This window comes from Nansenia antarctica (assembly GCF_963989245.1).
Source record: "Nansenia antarctica genome assembly, chromosome: 7".
NCBI lineage: Eukaryota > Metazoa > Chordata > Actinopteri > Argentiniformes > Microstomatidae > Nansenia > Nansenia antarctica.
In genome coordinates this window covers 29,652,498-29,669,169 of record NC_137677.1, presented here as the reverse complement: position 1 = coordinate 29,669,169, position 16,672 = coordinate 29,652,498, and the positions used below count along the sequence as shown (strand labels likewise).

At 51.8% G+C, this 16,672-nt stretch overlaps 1 protein-coding gene across 1 annotated transcript in view; it reads left to right on the top strand.

Annotated features, from left to right (window-relative positions):
- Nucleotides 1-15,348, top strand: part of fgf2 (fibroblast growth factor 2) — a gene marked incomplete at both ends in the record, with an annotated part of 16,847 nt that extends 1,499 nt beyond the window's left edge. The window contains 2 exon segments of the mRNA XM_080536654.1: nucleotides 11,313-11,416; nucleotides 15,163-15,348. Coding sequence (XP_080392780.1) covers nucleotides 11,313-11,416; nucleotides 15,163-15,348 — 290 coding nt within the window.
- Between the last annotated feature and the right edge of the window lie 1,324 nt (nucleotides 15,349-16,672).

Below are 16,672 nucleotides of genomic sequence, written 5' to 3'. Positions count from 1 at the left end.
CAGCCATGTTGAGCTGAAGGAATGAGAATATTTATGTTTATTTATTTCAGGAATTAGAATATTTATGTTTATTTATTTCAGGAATTAGAATATTTATGTTTATTTATTTCAGGAATTAGAATACTTTCATTAGAAACTGAGCTGTGTTGAAGACCAGCGCTCTAAACACCACAGAACTGATCAAGTATTGTTGAGCTTTCATGGAAGTCACACACACACACACACACACACACACACATACAACACACAGAACACACAACACACAGAACACACACACACACACACACAACACACACACACACACACGATACCTCCTAATCTCTCCCATCTGGCTGCTGTTCCTGAAGTATGTCTCTAGAGTTGCATCACTTACTGGGACAGAGAGAGAGGGGGAGAGAGGTGGGGGGGAGAGAGGTGGGGGGAGAGAGGTGGGGGGAGAGAGGTGGGGGAGAGAGGTGGGGGGGAGAGAGGTGGGGGGAGAGAGGTGGGGGGAGAGAGGTGGGGGAGAGAGGTGGGGGAGAGAGGTGGGGGGAGAGAGGTGGGAGAGGTGGGGGAGAGAGGTGGGGGAGAGAGGGGGAGAGAGGTGGGGGAGAGAGGTGGGGGGAGAGAGGTGGGGGGAGAGAGGTGGGGGGAGAGAGGTGGGGGGGAGTGGTGGGGGGGAGAGAGGTGGGGGGAGAGAGGTGGGGGGAGAGAGGTGGGGGGGGAGAGGTGGGGGAGAGAGGTGGGAGGAGAGAGGTGGGGGGAGAGAGGTGGGGGGAGAGAGGTGGGGGGAGAGAGGTGGGGGAGAGAGGGGGAGAGAGGTGGGGGGAGAGAGGTGGGGGGAGAGAGGTGGGGGGGAGAGGTGGGGGAGAGAGGTGGGGGAGAGAGGTGGGGGGAGAGAGGTGGGGGAGAGAGGTGGGGGGAGAGAGGTGGGGGAGAGAGGTGGGGGGAGAGAGGTGGGGGGAGAGAGGTGGGGGGGAGAGAGGTGGGGGGAGAGAGGTGGGGGGAGAGAGGGGGGAGAGAGGTGGGGGGGAGAGAGGTGGGGGAGAGAGGTGGGGGGAGAGAGGGGGGAGAGAGGTGGGGGGGAGAGAGGTGGGGGGAGAGAGGTGGGGGGAGAGAGGTGGGGGGGAGAGAGGTGGGGGGAGAGAGGTGGGGGGAGAGAGGGGGGAGAGAGGTGGGGGGAGAGAGGTGGGGGGAGAGAGGGGGGAGAGAGGTGGGGGGGAGAGAGGTGGGGGGAGAAAGGTGGGGGGAGAGAGGGGGGAGAGAGGTGGGGGGAGAGAGGTGGGGGGAGAGAGGTGGGGGGAGAGAGGTGGGGGGGAGAGGTGGGGGGAGAGAGGTGGGGGGAGAGAGGTGGGGGGAGAGAGGTGGGGGGAGAGAGGTGGGGGAGAGAGGTGGGGGGAGAGAGGTGGGGGGAGAGAGGTGGGGGAGAGAGGGGGGAGAGAGGTGGGGGGAGAGAGGTGGGGGGAGAGAGGTGGGGGAGAGAGGTGGGGGGGAGAGAGGTGGGGGGAGAGAGGTGGGGGGAGAGAGGTGGGGGAGAGAGGTGGGGGAGAGAGGTGGGGGGAGAGAGGTGGGAGAGGTGGGGGAGAGAGGTGGGGGAGAGAGGGGGAGAGAGGTGGGGGAGAGAGGTGGGGGGAGAGAGGTGGGGGGAGAGAGGTGGGGGGAGAGAGGTGGGGGGGAGTGGTGGGGGGGAGAGAGGTGGGGGGAGAGAGGTGGGGGGAGAGAGGTGGGGGGGAGAGGTGGGGGAGAGAGGTGGGAGGAGAGAGGTGGGGGGAGAGAGGTGGGGGGAGAGAGGTGGGGGGAGAGAGGTGGGGGAGAGAGGGGGAGAGAGGTGGGGGGAGAGAGGTGGGGGGAGAGAGGTGGGGGGGAGAGGTGGGGGAGAGAGGTGGGGGAGAGAGGTGGGGGGAGAGAGGTGGGGGAGAGAGGTGGGGGGAGAGAGGTGGGGGAGAGAGGTGGGGGAGAGAGGTGGGGGGAGAGAGGTGGGGGGGAGAGAGGTGGGGGGAGAGAGGTGGGGGGAGAGAGGGGGGAGAGAGGTGGGGGGAGAGAGGTGGGGGAGAGAGGTGGGGGGAGAGAGGGGGGAGAGAGGTGGGGGGGAGAGAGGTGGGGGGAGAGAGGTGGGGGGAGAGAGGTGGGGGGGAGAGAGGTGGGGGGAGAGAGGTGGGGGGAGAGAGGGGGGAGAGAGGTGGGGGGAGAGAGGTGGGGGGAGAGAGGGGGGAGAGAGGTGGGGGGGAGAGAGGTGGGGGGAGAAAGGTGGGGGGAGAGAGGGGGGGAGAGAGGTGGGGGGAGAGAGGTGGGGGGAGAGAGGTGGGGGGAGAGAGGTGGGGGGGAGAGGTGGGGGGAGAGAGGTGGGGGGAGAGAGGTGGGGGGAGAGAGGTGGGGGGAGAGAGGTGGGGGAGAGAGGTGGGGGGAGAGAGGTGGGGGGAGAGAGGTGGGGGAGAGAGGGGGGAGAGAGGTGGGGGGAGAGAGGTGGGAGAGAGGTGGGGGGAGAGAGGTGGGGGAGAGAGGTGGGGGGAGAGAGGTGGGGGGAGAGAGGGGGGGAGAGAGGTGGGGGGGGAGAGAGGTGGGGGGAGAGAGGTGGGGGGAGAGAGGGGGGAGAGAGGTGGGGGGAGAGAGGTGGAAGGAGAGAGGTGGGGGGAGAGAGGTGGGGGGAGAGAGGTGGGGGGAGAGAGGGAGGGGGAGAGAGGTGGGGGGAGAGAGGTGGGGGGGAGAGAGGTGGGGAGAGAGAGGTGGGGGGAGAGAGGTGGGGGAGAGAGGTGGGGGGAGAGAGGTGGGGGGAGAGAGGTGGGGGGAGAGAGGTGGGGGGAGAGAGGTGGGGGAGAGAGGTGGGGGGGAGAGAGGTGGGGAGAGAGGTGGGGGGAGAGAGGTGGGGAGAGAGGTGGGGGGGAGAGGTGGGGGGAGAGAGGGGGGAGAGAGGTGGGGGAGAGAGGTGGGGGGGAGAGAGGTGGGGGAGAGAGGTGGGGGGAGAGAGGTGGGGGGAGAGGTGGGGGGGGGAGAGAGGTGGGGGAGAGAGGTGGGGGGGAGAGAGGTGGGGGGGAGAGAGGTGGGGGGAGAGAGGTGGGGGGGAGAGAGGTGGGGGAGAGAGGTGGGGGGGAGAGAGGTGGGGGGAGAGAGGTGGGGGAGAGAGGTGGGGGGAGAGAGGTGGGGGGAGAGAGGTGGGGGAGAGAGGTGGGGGGAGAGAGGGGGGAGAGAGGTGGGGGGAGAGAGGTGGGGGAGAGAGGTGGGGGGAGAGAGGTGGGGGGGGAGAGGTGGGGGGAGAGAGGTGGGGGAGAGAGGTGGGGGGAGAGAGGTGGGGGGAGAGAGGGGGGAGAGAGGTGGGGGGAGAGAGGGGGGAGAGAGGTGGGGGGAGAGAGGTGGGGGGAGAGAGGTGGGGGGAGAGAGGTGGGGGGAGAGAGGTGGGGGAGAGAGGTGGGGGGGAGAGAGGTGGGGGGAGAGAGGTGGGGGGAGAGAGGTGGGGGAGAGAGGTGGGGGGAGAGAGGTGGGGGGAGAGAGGTGGGGGGAGAGAGGTGGGGGGGAGAGAGGTGGGGGGAGAGAGGTGGGGGGGAGAGGTGGGGGGAGAGAGGTGGGGGGGAGAGAGGTGGGGGGGAGAGAGGTGGGGGGGGAGAGGTGGGGGGAGAGAGGTGGGGGGGAGAGAGGTGGGGGGAGAGAGGGAGGGGGGAGAGAGGTGTTTAATGTCTCAGGAGGTAGAGGCTGTGTCTCAGGAGGTAGAGGCTGTGTCTCAGGAGGTAGAGGCTGTGTCTCAGGAGGTAGAGGCTGTGTCTCAGGAGGTAGAGGCTAGGTGGAGGTAGAGGCTGTGTCTCAGGAGGTAGAGGCTAGTGGAGGTAGAGGCTGTGTCTCAGGAGGTAGAGGCTGTGTCTCAGGAGGTAGAGGCTGTGTCTCAGGAGGTAGAAGTTGTGTCTCAGGAGGTAGAGGCTGTGTCTCAGGAGGTAGAGTCGCCGTCTAATGATCACAAGGTTGGCAGATCGGCGGTTCGAGCCCCGGCTGGCCACATGTCGAAGTGTCTTTGGGCAAGACACTGAACCCGAAAATTGCTCCCAGTGAGCGGGCCGGTGCCTTGCATGGTAGCTTGCTGCCATTGGTGTGTGAATGTGTGTGTGAATGTGTGAATGAGAGGCCGTTGTAAAGCGCTTTGGAGCAGCAAAAAAGGAGCTATATACAGTAAGTGCAGTCCAACCAGTCCATCCATCCAAAGAGGGAGGGCGGGAGGGAAGAAAGGGGGAGAGAGGGAGGGGAGAAAGAGGAAGGGGGGGAGAGAGGGTGAGGGGGAGAGAGGGTGAGGGGAGACGAGTAGGCGAGCACCAGGGTCTTGAATCTGAGGAGCTGCTACTGGGAGAACAGTGAAGGGTGTGAAGGAGGGGGGTGACATGGGAGAACTTGGGGAGGTTGAACACCAGACGGGCAGCAGCGTTCTGGATGAGCTGCAGAGGACTGATGGCAGAGGCGGGGAGCCCAGCCAGGAGTGCGTTGCAGTAGTCAAGGTGGGAGATGACCAGTGACTGGGTCAAGAGTTGCGCTGCTTCTCTGGTGAGGAATGGACGTGTCCTTCTGATGTTGTAGAGGAAGAATCTGCAGGAGCGTGCTGTCACTGTCAACAAATTACCAAACCCACTAGGGTGTGTATTTCTACTCAAACCACCATAGATCTCATTCTAACATCGGATGAGTCCAAAATCTCCAAGAGTGGGGTTATTGTATGTGGGCTAAGTGATCATTACATGATCTTTTGCACTCGTAAAAAACAAAAACCCAAGGCTGGCGGTCATAAAACTGTAACCACTAGATCCCTTAAATCCTATTCTAGTGAGGCCTTAAACCATAAACTGGAGAATCAAGACTGGTTTGATGAACTAAAATGCACACAGGTTGAAGAGGCATGGCTAGGTTTCAAAACCAAATTCCTAAATATTATTGACAGTATAGCCCCCATGAGAACCACCAGGGTTAAAACCCGATCGGAACCATGGATGAATTCGGACATTCTAAATGCTATGAAAGTCAGAGACCTAAAATGCTCTGAAGTTCAAAAATGCAAATCAAAATTAGTGAAACACTTAAACGAAGATCACAAAACCCACTTTGAGAAAATTAAAAAACAATGCAACAAACTATGCAATCAGGTAATTACCATGACCAAATCTGCTAAGAAAGAATACCTCGATAACAAAATCGAAGAAAACTTAAACAAACCACGTGACCTTTGGAAGCTACTTAATAGCCAACTAGGTTGCAGTCAAAAACTCAAAACCAGGTCTACAAACATCAGCATAAAATCTGGTGATTCTCTCCTTACAGACAAGCTGGATGTGGCTAAGTGCTTAAACACTTTCTTTACAACCATAGCCACTAAATTAGTTAACAATCTACCACCCCACTCAGGGCGTTATGGTGTAGAGCACATCCGTGAGTTCTACAATAAACTGGGTGTACGCAATGATGATTTTAAACTCTCCATGGTGTCAAACGATGAGGTGTTTAAAAAGCTAGGCGCTCTACACTCAGAAAAGGCCACGGGCCATGACAATATTCCAGCCAGATTTCTAAAAGACTCAGCTGCCTCCATTACCCCAATCATCACCCACATAATAAACCTCTCCATCAAACAGGGACACGTCCCCCTTGACTTTAAAATAGCAAGGGTAACCCCACTGTATAAAAAAGGAAGCAAATTAGACCCGGGCAACTACCGACCTGTTTCTATTCTTAATTCCATCTCGAAACTTATGGAAAAAATAGTTTATGAACAGGTCGATAGGTACCTTACCGAAAAAAAGCTGATGTATGAATTTCAATCAGGATTCAGAACATCCCATTCCACTGACACATGCCTTCTCTATTTGAACGACCACATCAACCATGAGGTGGACTCGGGCAAGTACTGCGGCATGGTCATGCTGGACCTCCAGAAGGCCTTCGACACAGTAGATCACCACATATTGTTAGATAAACTGAAAGCAATTGGGTTCGATAGAACATCGGTGAGCTGGATGCAATCCTACTTAGAGGGGAGGGAACAGGTGGTTAGTGTGAACGGAACACTGTCCCCCCCCCTCCCAGTGACCTGCGGCGTTCCACAAGGAAGCATTTTGGGACCTTTACTGTTCCTAATATATGTGAATGACATGTCATCAGCATGTGATTGCAATTTGTTCCTGTTCGCGGATGACTCGGCTCTGCTGGTCTCTGACAGGGACATATTGCAGGTGGAAAAAGCGCTAAGCACTGAACTGAGTAGAATCTGCATCTGGCTAGCTGACAATAAACTATCAATACACCTAGGTAAAACTGAAACCATCCTATACGGATCCCCATCTAAACTCAGAAAGGCTGAAAATTTTAAAATAAAAGTGGGTAACATTAATATCACAAGAAAAGAGGATATTACATACCTGGGCTCCATCTTAGAGGCAAATCTTTCCGGAGATAAAATGGCAGCAAAAGTAATCAAAAAAGTGAACCATAGAACTAGATTCTTGTACAGGATATCCTCACTTGTCAGTAAAAACACACTGAGGACCCTATCAGGAGCTCTCATTCAATGTCACTTCGACTATGCCGTAACATCATGGTACTATAGAACCACAAAGGCCCATAAAACAAGACTCCAGACAGCCCAAAATAAACTGGTTAGGCTTCTGCTAGGCCTCAAACCTAGGACACATCTAACCGCTGCTCATTTTTTGAGCCTTGATTGGCTACGAGTAGTTGACAGAGTGCAGCAGCTTGCACTGGGCCTGGTCTTCAAGATACGCTACACCACAAAGACACCCAAGTACCTGTCAACATACTTCCAAAATGTGAACAACGTCCACACATACAACACCAGAGGAAGCTCCACGAACCACGTTCAACCGCGTTGCACCACAAACAAGGGGTTAAACTCGTTTGCAAACTATGCAGTAAAAATGTGGAACGCCCTTCCTATAATCTTAAAGGAGTGCAAAACACTGCCCACCTTCAAAACCACTCTCAAAAAACATTTACAGGAGGCTGCAATCCGTAACTGGACCCTCTAAATCAAAAATCAGATTAAAAGACCCGAACTACCCACTGTACATACTTTGTGTTTTGTCCCCCGCCCCCACCTGTGGTGTATGTCCCCACCTGTCCTACCCGCTGTACATACCTTATGTTTCGTTGTATTGTTCTTCCCATGATGGATGTGTGTTTATCTTGTAGATAGTAATAGTTATTTGTCTGTATTATCTTGTAGATAGTACTAGCTTTTTTGTCTGTCTTACATGTAACGATGAATTGAGAATCAAGGACCCCAATTGAAATAAGCCAGTGGCTTTCTTGGGTTTTTATCCTGTTAGTTGACCTTGTATGTAATATGTACTTTCATGTACCTACTTCTGCAAATCTTCTAATAAAGTTTTCAATCAATCAAAAAAAACTGAGATGTTCTCCACACAGGATAGTCGGTTGTCGAGGATGTCAGGGAGGAGGTTACAGTAGAGTTCTCCACTGTGATAGAGAAGTCTTGGAGAGACGGAGAGAAGGAGAGAAAGAGAGAAGGAGAGAAAGAGAGAAGGAGAGAAAGTATGATGAGATCATGGATGTTAGTCATGCAACAAGGCCTTCATGTAAATCAGGGAGGGAGGGAGGGGGGGGGGAGTAGGGGAGGGAAGGAGGGGTGGAAGGGAGGGAGGAAGGAAAGGACCTTTGATTAACCAGGGTGACAATTATTCAACCATGGAGTAAGTGCAGGCAGATGTCTGACAAAGACGTGAACTCCCCCTCTCTCTCCCTCCCCCTCTCTACCTCCCCTCACCCTCTCTCTACCTCCCCTCCCTCCCTCCCCCTCTCTCTACCTCCCTCCCCCTCTCTCTACCTCCCTCCCTCTCTCTCTACCTCCCTCCCTCCCCCTCTCTCTACCTCCCTCCCTCCCTCTCTCTCTACCTCCCTCCCTCCCCCTCTCTCTACCTCCCTCCCTCCCCCCCTCCATCCCTCCCTCCCTCCCTCCCCCCCTCCCTCCCTCTGGTATCCTTGTCTCATGTAGGTTTGGCGTCAACTGGGGTCTAGCTGGCTCAGGATCACAGGCTTGTCAGTCAGACTATGTCTGGAATGCTGCTTTAGTTTTAAGACGGTGTTTCTGGAATGTTCTGTCACCGGCGCAGCAGGAACCATTACCACTGTTCTCTCCCCAGAATATGAACTGTGAAATCATGTCTTCATTGTTTAGGACCTGAGTTCCACAGCTTAAACACTTACCTAACCCTAACCTGTCAGCTTAAACACTTACCTAACCCTAACCCTAACCTGTCAGTATTACAGTTAGGTCCGGAAGTATTTGGACAGTGACACAATTTCCATAATTTTGGCTCTGTATGCCACCACAATGGATTTAAAATGAAACAATCGAGATGTAATTGAAGTGCAGACTTTCAGCTTTAATTCAAGGGGTTGAACAAAAATATTGTATGAAACGTTTAGGAATTGCAACCATTTTTATACACAGTCCCCTATTTTCAGGAGCTCAAAAGTATTTGGACAAATTAACATAATCATAAATAAAATGTTCATTTGTAATACTTTGTCGAGAATCCTTTGCAGGCAAAGACTGCCTGAAGTCTGGAACACATGGACATCACCAAATGCTGGGTTTCCTCCTTTGTGATGCTTTGCCAGGCCTTTACTGCAGCAGTCTTCAGTTGTTGTTTGTTCGTGGGTCTTTCTGCCTTTAGTTTTGTCTTCAGCAAGTGAAATGCATGCTTGATCGGGTTGAGATCAGGTGATTGACTCTGGCCATTGCAGAATATTCCACTTCTTTGTCTTAAAAAACTCCTGGGTTGCTTACGCAGTATGCTTTGGGTCATTGTCCATCTGTACTGTGAAGCACCATCCAATCAACTTTGCTGAATTTGTCTGAATCTGAGCAGACAGAATATCCCTAAACACTTCAGAATTCATCCGTCTGCTTCTGTCTTCTGTCACATCATCAATAAACACTAATGACCCAGTGCCATTGGAAGCCAGGCATGTATGTCCATGTCATCACACTACCTCCACGTCTTTTTACAGATTGAGATTGAGATTGAGATTGAGATTGAGATTGAGATTGAGAGATAACGTTTATTGCCACTATGCATTACACATATAGGAATTTGCTTCGTCACCACAGCAAGTGCGTTTATACTTTTTTCACATATCAAAAAACAGGACAACACAACAACAACACAGGACAGACAACAGTGCATTGGATAGTGCGGTATAAAGTAAAGTGCAGTGCAGAGTTTTTTACAGTGAGTCCAGTTCAGTCCTGGGCAGACTTGGGGGCGGGGGGGGGGGGGGGAAGCCAGAGTCATTTAACAGCCTGGCGGCTGAGGGGTAGAAGCTGAGCCTGTGGCGGGCCTTAAGTGCCTTAGGCAGCCGCAACCTTCTTCCAGAGGGAAGCAGGGTGAGGAGGCCGTGGCCGGGGTGGAAGGGGTCAGCCATGATCTTCCTTGCCCTCCTCAGAGCCCTGGTGTCATGCAGGGAGTTGAGGGAGGGCAAGGGACAGCCGATCACCCTCTCTGCTGAACGTCGCACCCGCTGCAACTTGGCCTTGTCCTTGGTCGTTGCAGCAGGGAACCAGGTGATGATGGAGTGGGTGAGGATGGATTCTATGATGGCCGTGTAGAACTGGACCATCATGGACCTCGGCAGCCTGAGTTTCCTCAGCTGCCGGAGGAAGAACATCCTCTTCTGGGCCTTCTTTGTGAGGACCTCGGTGTTCTGCTCCCACTTTAGGTCCCGGGAGATGGTCATGCCTAGAAAGCGTTGTTCTTTTAAATTACAAGCGTATGTTCTTCACTTGGCTGGTTGTTGTGAAGGGGTTTTTCTTTACCATGTAAAGGATCCTGTGATCATCCACCACTCTTGTCTTCCATGGATGTCCAGATGTTTTTGTGGTGCCGAGCTCACCAGTGCGTTCTTTTTTCCCCAGAATGTACCAAACAGTTAATTTGGCCACTATTAATGTTCCCGCTATCTCTCTGATGGATTTTTTGTTTGTTTTTGCAGCGTAAGGATGGCCTGTTTCACTTGCATTGAGAGCTCTGTTGACTGCATGTTGTTCGTACTATACAGCAACAGCTTCCAAATGCAAATGCCACACTTGGAATCAACTCAGACCTTTTACCTGCTTAATTGATAAACACATAATGAAGGAATAGCCTACACTGGCCCATGAAACAGCTTTTGAGTCAATTGTCCAATTACTTTTGGTCCCTTGAAAAAGAGGGAGCTACATATTAAAGAGCTGTAATTCCTAAACCCTTCCTTAAATTTGGATTACGGTACCTTACCTTAAAGCTGAGAGTCTGCACTTTAAGCCCATATTCATTATATAACTGTAACTTGAAGATGTTTTGGTAAACAGCTCAAATAACAAAAAAATCTGTCTGTGTCCAAATATATATGGACCTAACTGTACCAGTCATTCTTCAAATATTTAATCTGCTTCCATGCATCTGTCTGTCTGTCTGCCTGTCTGTCTGCCTGTCTGTCTGTCTGCCTGTCTGTCTGTCTGTCTGTCTGTCTGTCTGCCTGTCTGTCTGTCTGCCGGCCTGCCTGTCTGCCGGCCTGCCTGTCAGTCTGTCTGTCTGCCTGCCTGCCTGTCTGTCTGCCTGTCTGTCTGTCTGTCTGCCTGTCTTAAACACACCACCAGTTGAGATGTAAAACTTAGTCCTCAAGTTCAAACCCCCACCCCCTCCTCGCCCACACAGCTGTTCGATAGCGTAGCTGGTTAGCATCGTTAGCTGGTTAGCATTGTTAGCTGGTTAGCATCGTTAGCTGGTCAGCATCGTTAGCTGGTTAGCATCGTTAGCTGGTTAGCATTGTTAGCTGGTCAGCATCGTTAGCTGGTTAGCATTGTTAGCTGGTTAGCATTTTTAGCTGGTTAGCATCATGAGCTGGTTAGCATTGTTAGCTGGTTAGCATCGGGTATCTGAGGAGATGTGTTGGCAGGACTGCGGGGCGACTGCTTACAACAACATGGCGTTGTAAATATGTTTCATAAACACATAAATATGTTTCTTTGGGAAGTGTACATGTTGTTGCTGCTACTAACCCTACCCACCGTCTCTGTCCCTGACCCTGACTCCAACCCTGACCCTGAACCCTAACCTCTGACCCTCTAACCCTGACCCTTGTCCGCTAACCCTGACCCTAACCCCTGACCTCTGACCCTCTAACCCTAACCCCTGACCCTAACCCCTGACCCTAACCCTGACCTCTGACCCTCTAACCCTAACCCCTGACCCTGACCCTAACCCCTGACCCTAACCCCTGACCCTAACCCTGACCCTAACCCCTGACCCTGAACCCTGACTCTGACACTGACCTCTGACCCCTCCTAGTAAAGCTGCAGCTGCAGGCCACGGCGCTGGGGGAGGTGGTGATCAAAGGCGTGTCGGCTAACCGCTACCTGGCCATGAACAGAGACGGACGACTGTTTGGAGCGGTGAGTGACAGGGGGAGGGAGGGGGGGGAGGGGGAGAAGGGAGGGGGGGGGGGGGGAGAAGGGAGGGAGGGAGGGGGGGGAGAGGAAGAAGGGAGGGAGGGAGGGGGGGAGGGAGGGAGGGAGGGGGGGAGGGAGAGGAGGGAGGGAGGGATGATGAGAGGGAGGAAGAGAGGAAGGGAGGGAGGGATGATGAGAGGGAGGGAGGGAGAGAGGAAGAGGTCTGTCTGATGTGGTTTAGTGGGGGTAATGAGAAGGCTCCATCACTGGAGGACACACACACACACACACACACACATGAAGCCAGCATTAGATCATTCAGGACACTTTAAGTCAAACGGTGCAGCTGTCTGTCACCTGAGGCTCATATCCTGTCTGATCTAACACTGGCTTAATGTGTGTGTGTGTGTGTGTGTGTGTGTGTGGATCCCACTACCTCCTCCATGCTAAGCGAGCGGCCAACTATGTGAGCTAAAGCCCAATTTATACTTCTGCTAAAATCTACGCCGTAGGCTCACGCGCACCTCTCCAAAAATGTAACTACGCAGCACACCTACGCAGACCGTAAGCACTGTGATTGGTCCGCTTGGTAGCACATGATTCCGACATGATTCCGACTCTCTCGTAGGCCAAAATGCGGAAGCCATGACAGAAATGTAATTGACCATTTCTGTAATTACTTATTAATAAAGATTTGAAAAATTATGATAACCATCTTATTATCTTAGTTTAATGTCATTTCAATGCATTATAGACATTTTCATTACAACAAGCATAACAAAACAAATCGCTATTATGCCGCTATGAGTACACCGACCAACGCGACGCAGACTGACCAACGCAGAACTATAAATTGGGAGAGCCCTTGCGTAGGCTATGGCGTAGCCGCGCGTAAAGTCGACGCAGAAGTATAAATTGGGCTTAACTGCCCTCCCTCTCACAAGGCTCAAGTGATCTCAACAGCTAATGGTGTACTTCAACCTGTGTCCTTCACAGTTTATGTAGGAACTAAACTAGCTAAAACTGGCTAGCAACAGTGATAAACTACTAGCTGAAACTGGCTAGCAACAGTGGTAAATACCCCAACAACCTTCAATTCAGATTGCATTTCCAGTATCAATGCGCCTCCCAATCAGTCTGATTAAGAACACCTGTGCTGACCTACAATGCAGACATAAAGATTATCGTTACGACAGACTCCAAACTCTCTAGACTAGAGAGTCTCGTTCCCCACGCCAGAAATCTCGCGTGAACCCATCCTTTTAATATTGCCTTTAAATTACAAAATAATTAAATTACGATTCTATAATGATTAAAGCACTTTGAGCTGCAACGTTTGCAGGAAAAGCGCTATACAAAAAAAGTTATTATTATTATTATTATCTAACGTAGTACCCTGACTGACCTGTAGAGGCAACCATGTGCAACAGGGCAAATAAAGTGCCGAAGAACAAAAAGAAGAAGTCAGTTCGCTTCTTGATTGGCTACATTCCATCCACGTCACAGTCGGACTCGCGAGCAGGGTTGCCAGATGGGATTGACATTTTCCACCCTAACCACAGCCTAAAACCGCAAATTCCACCCAAAAAAACGAGCCCATTTGGTAACCCTGCTCGGAAGTTGTCGGGAGTTGCCCACACACATAAGGATTTTTGGTCGTAAGTATTGAACACGTTTGACATTTACGATTGTCGGCCCCGACAATTTTGAGAGCAGATTGTCGGGAGAGATTGACTCTTAACACACCTCACACCACAGGATAATCTTATAGGATCATTTTAGGATATAGGCTCCTATATCAATCTCTATAGGAGCCATCCGATAATTGGGCTACTGATATTCAGTATAACAGCACAACCTCGAGTGTGATATTGCTTTTATACAACAATTCTACAGCGCGATGTATTAGTTAACAGTAATAAGCGACAACAGATTATGATTTGTTTGTTTATTTAATCATAAAAATAAACAAAAAATAGTTCCGCAACTGAACTTCAAATGGACTGTTGCCTAGTAACCTGAACACAAACATGTAGTCTAACTGTCATTTAGTAGAACATCTGTGCGGCGGAGTGATACATATAGTTAAAAGTCCCAGTGCTGTTATACTATATATCGTAACTCATGGAATGCCTCTTGTCCAATCAAATTACTTGGTCGGAACTAACTGTTGTATAAAATACATGATAGTATTATCAGATATAATACATGATAGTATTATCAGATATAATACATGATAGTATTAGATATAATACATTATGGTATGATCAGTACAGTGTATCTGTGCAGTCTGAGGTTTGGCAGTTAAGTGTGGCATAGCAAATTAAATTCTAATCTTATTCTTATTAGAAATCATCAAAACTAAGACATGTTATAATAAAGTAAAAACCAACTGATTCCTCTAACCTGTCTGTCTGCCTGCCTGCCTTTCTGTCTGTCTGTCTCTCTGCCTTTCTGTCTGTCTGCCTGCCTTTCTGTCTGTCTGTCTCTCTGCCTGCCTGTCTGTCTGCCTACCTACCTGCCTGCTTGCCTGTCTGTGTATATGTATATATGTTACGGTACATGTGGGAATACGGTACATGTGGGAAAACTAGGGTTAGGGTTAGGTGCTACGTTGACTTGGTACATGCTGGCTTGTCTAACCCTACCCATAACCCTAATCCTAACCCTACCCCTAACCCTAACCCTAACCTTAACCGTAGCACCCTAGCACCTAACCCTAACCCTAGTTTTCCCACATGTACCGTAACATATATATATATATATATATATATATATATATATATATATATATATATATATGTGTGTGTGTGTGTGTGTGTGTGTGTCAGGAACTGGACTCTGGTGTCAGTCATATGCTGTAGCTCATAATATGCTTTCCACTCGAAATGAATGAACATGTTTCCACATTAAGCACAGATTGACTGAGGAGTTTATTCATGTTGGTTCTGTGCGGAGCTGCGCTGGTCCCTCAGTTCCCCCTGAGGCTGACCTGCTAAACGTCTCCATTAGAGGCAGATTACCCAGAATCCTGTCTGTCTGCCGGGGCCCCTCTGGAACAATGGAGGTATTGAGGCCTGAGGTGTTTTTACGACGTGAATCAACATCAATAAAATGTCAGCCTAGCAACCTCCTCCCCCCTCAGCCTAGCAACCTCCCCCCCTCCCCCCTCAGCCTAACAACCCCCCCCCCCTCCCTCCTTAGCCTAACAACCCCCCCCCTCCCCCCTCAGCCTAACAACCTCCCCTCCCTCCCCTCTCAGCCTAACAAACATCGCCCCAGGAAGGACACGACAAGGAAACACACTGAAACAGGGTTAGAGCTATTCAAACAGGGTTAGCTGACAGGGTTAGAGCTATTCAAACAGGGTTAGCTGACAGGGTTAGAGCTAGCCAAACAGGGTTAGCTTGTTTTGATGGAATGTCACTCTAAGTGGAACAGACATTCCATAGGGATTATAGGGAGGGGGGGTGGGATTTAGGGGTTCAGGGGTTAAGGGGTGAGGGGTTAAGGGGATAGGGGTTTGGCTGAGGTGGACAACATCAGTACTGTGGTTCAACCATGACTTTGATACTCATGTTTATTGTTTTCTCTCTCTCTCTCTCCCTCCCTCCCCCCCTCCCTCCTCTCCCTCCCTCCCCATCTCCCTCATTCCTTCCTCTACCTCTCCATCTCCCTCTCTCCCTCCCTCCCTCCTCCATCCCTCCCTCCTCTGTCCTTCCTCACCATCTCCCTCCCTCCCTCCTCAGAGGCGAGCGACAGATGAGTGTTATTTCCTGGAGCGTCTGGAGAGTAACAACTACAACACGTACCGCAGCAGGAAGTACCCTGACATGTACCTGGCCATGAAGAGGACCGGCCAGCACAAGTCTGGGGCCAAGACCAGCCCGGGCCAGAAGGCCATCCTCTTCCTCCCCATGTCTGCCAAGCTCTGAACACCCTCCTCTTCCTCCCCATGTCTGCCAAGCTCTGAACACCCTCCTCTTCCTCCCCATGTCTGCCAAGCTCTGAACACCCTCCTCTTCCTCCCCATGTCCGCCAAGCTCTGAACACCCTCTCTTCCTCCCCATGTCCGCCAAGCTCTGAACACCCTCCTCTTCCTCCCCATGTCCGCCAAGCTCTGAACACACACCCTCCTCTTCCACCCCCACCCTCCTCTTCCTCCCCATGTCTGCCAAGCTCTGAAGGCCATCCTCTTCCACCACCCCACCCTCCTCTTCCTCCCCTCCACCCTCCTCTTCCTCTCCCACACCCTCCTCTTCCTCCCCTCCACCCTCCTCTTCCTCTCCCACACCCTCCTCTTCCCCCCCATGTCCACCCCCCTCTTCACCCCCCTCTTCCCCACCATGTGGCCCAGCTCCCCCCCCCCCCCCCCCCTCGGACAGACAGATCCCCCAGCTGGCTGCTGTCCTCCGCCGTCCAGGAGAGGAGAGATGAACAGACTGGACCTTTACCTGTCTACCTGTCAGTCCACCTGTCTACCTGTCCACCTGTCAGTCCACCTGTCTACCGGTCTGTCCACCTGTCTGTCCACCTGTCAGTCTACCTGTCAGTCCACCTGTCCACCTGTCAGTCTACCTGCTAGTCCACCTGTCCACCTGCCAGTCTACCTGCTAGTCCACCTGTCCACCTGCCAGGCCTGTGACAGCCCCCCCCCCCTCCAGTAGCAGGCAGTTACACAACAAGGATATAATGTGCATTAGACTCTGGCTGCTGCTACTTTACTCTATTACCCTTCCTGTTGAACATCATTAGTTTGAGATGATGGGATGGGTCAGGGTCAGGGGTCAGGGCTAGGGTCAGGGTCACTAAGCATCTCTACGTCCACTGCAGCCCTCCTGTACAACAGTATTTCACCACATCAGATACTCATCTTTTACCTCTCCGTATATGTGACAGGGTTTGGTGAAAAAGTCCTTAACTAGGGCAAAGTAATTTTTCAGTTTCAGATTCTGAAACTACAGATTGTAAACTTTCAAATGATGGGTCCTACATTGACATCTGAAAATAGTTGAAGGAGATATGCCTATTTGAATGTTGGTACACCTCAAACCAAATACCGTAGAAACTCGCTCTGAATCAAAACAGACGTGTTTGCTACCATCTTGTTGGTAGCTAGCTAGCAGCTCAGAAGGAACATGGCTATGAACATCTAACTGCATGTTTATAACAACACAACACGCTGAGAGAACATCAACATGCTAAAAACACATAACTACACATAACTACACGCAACTACACACAACTACACATAACTAC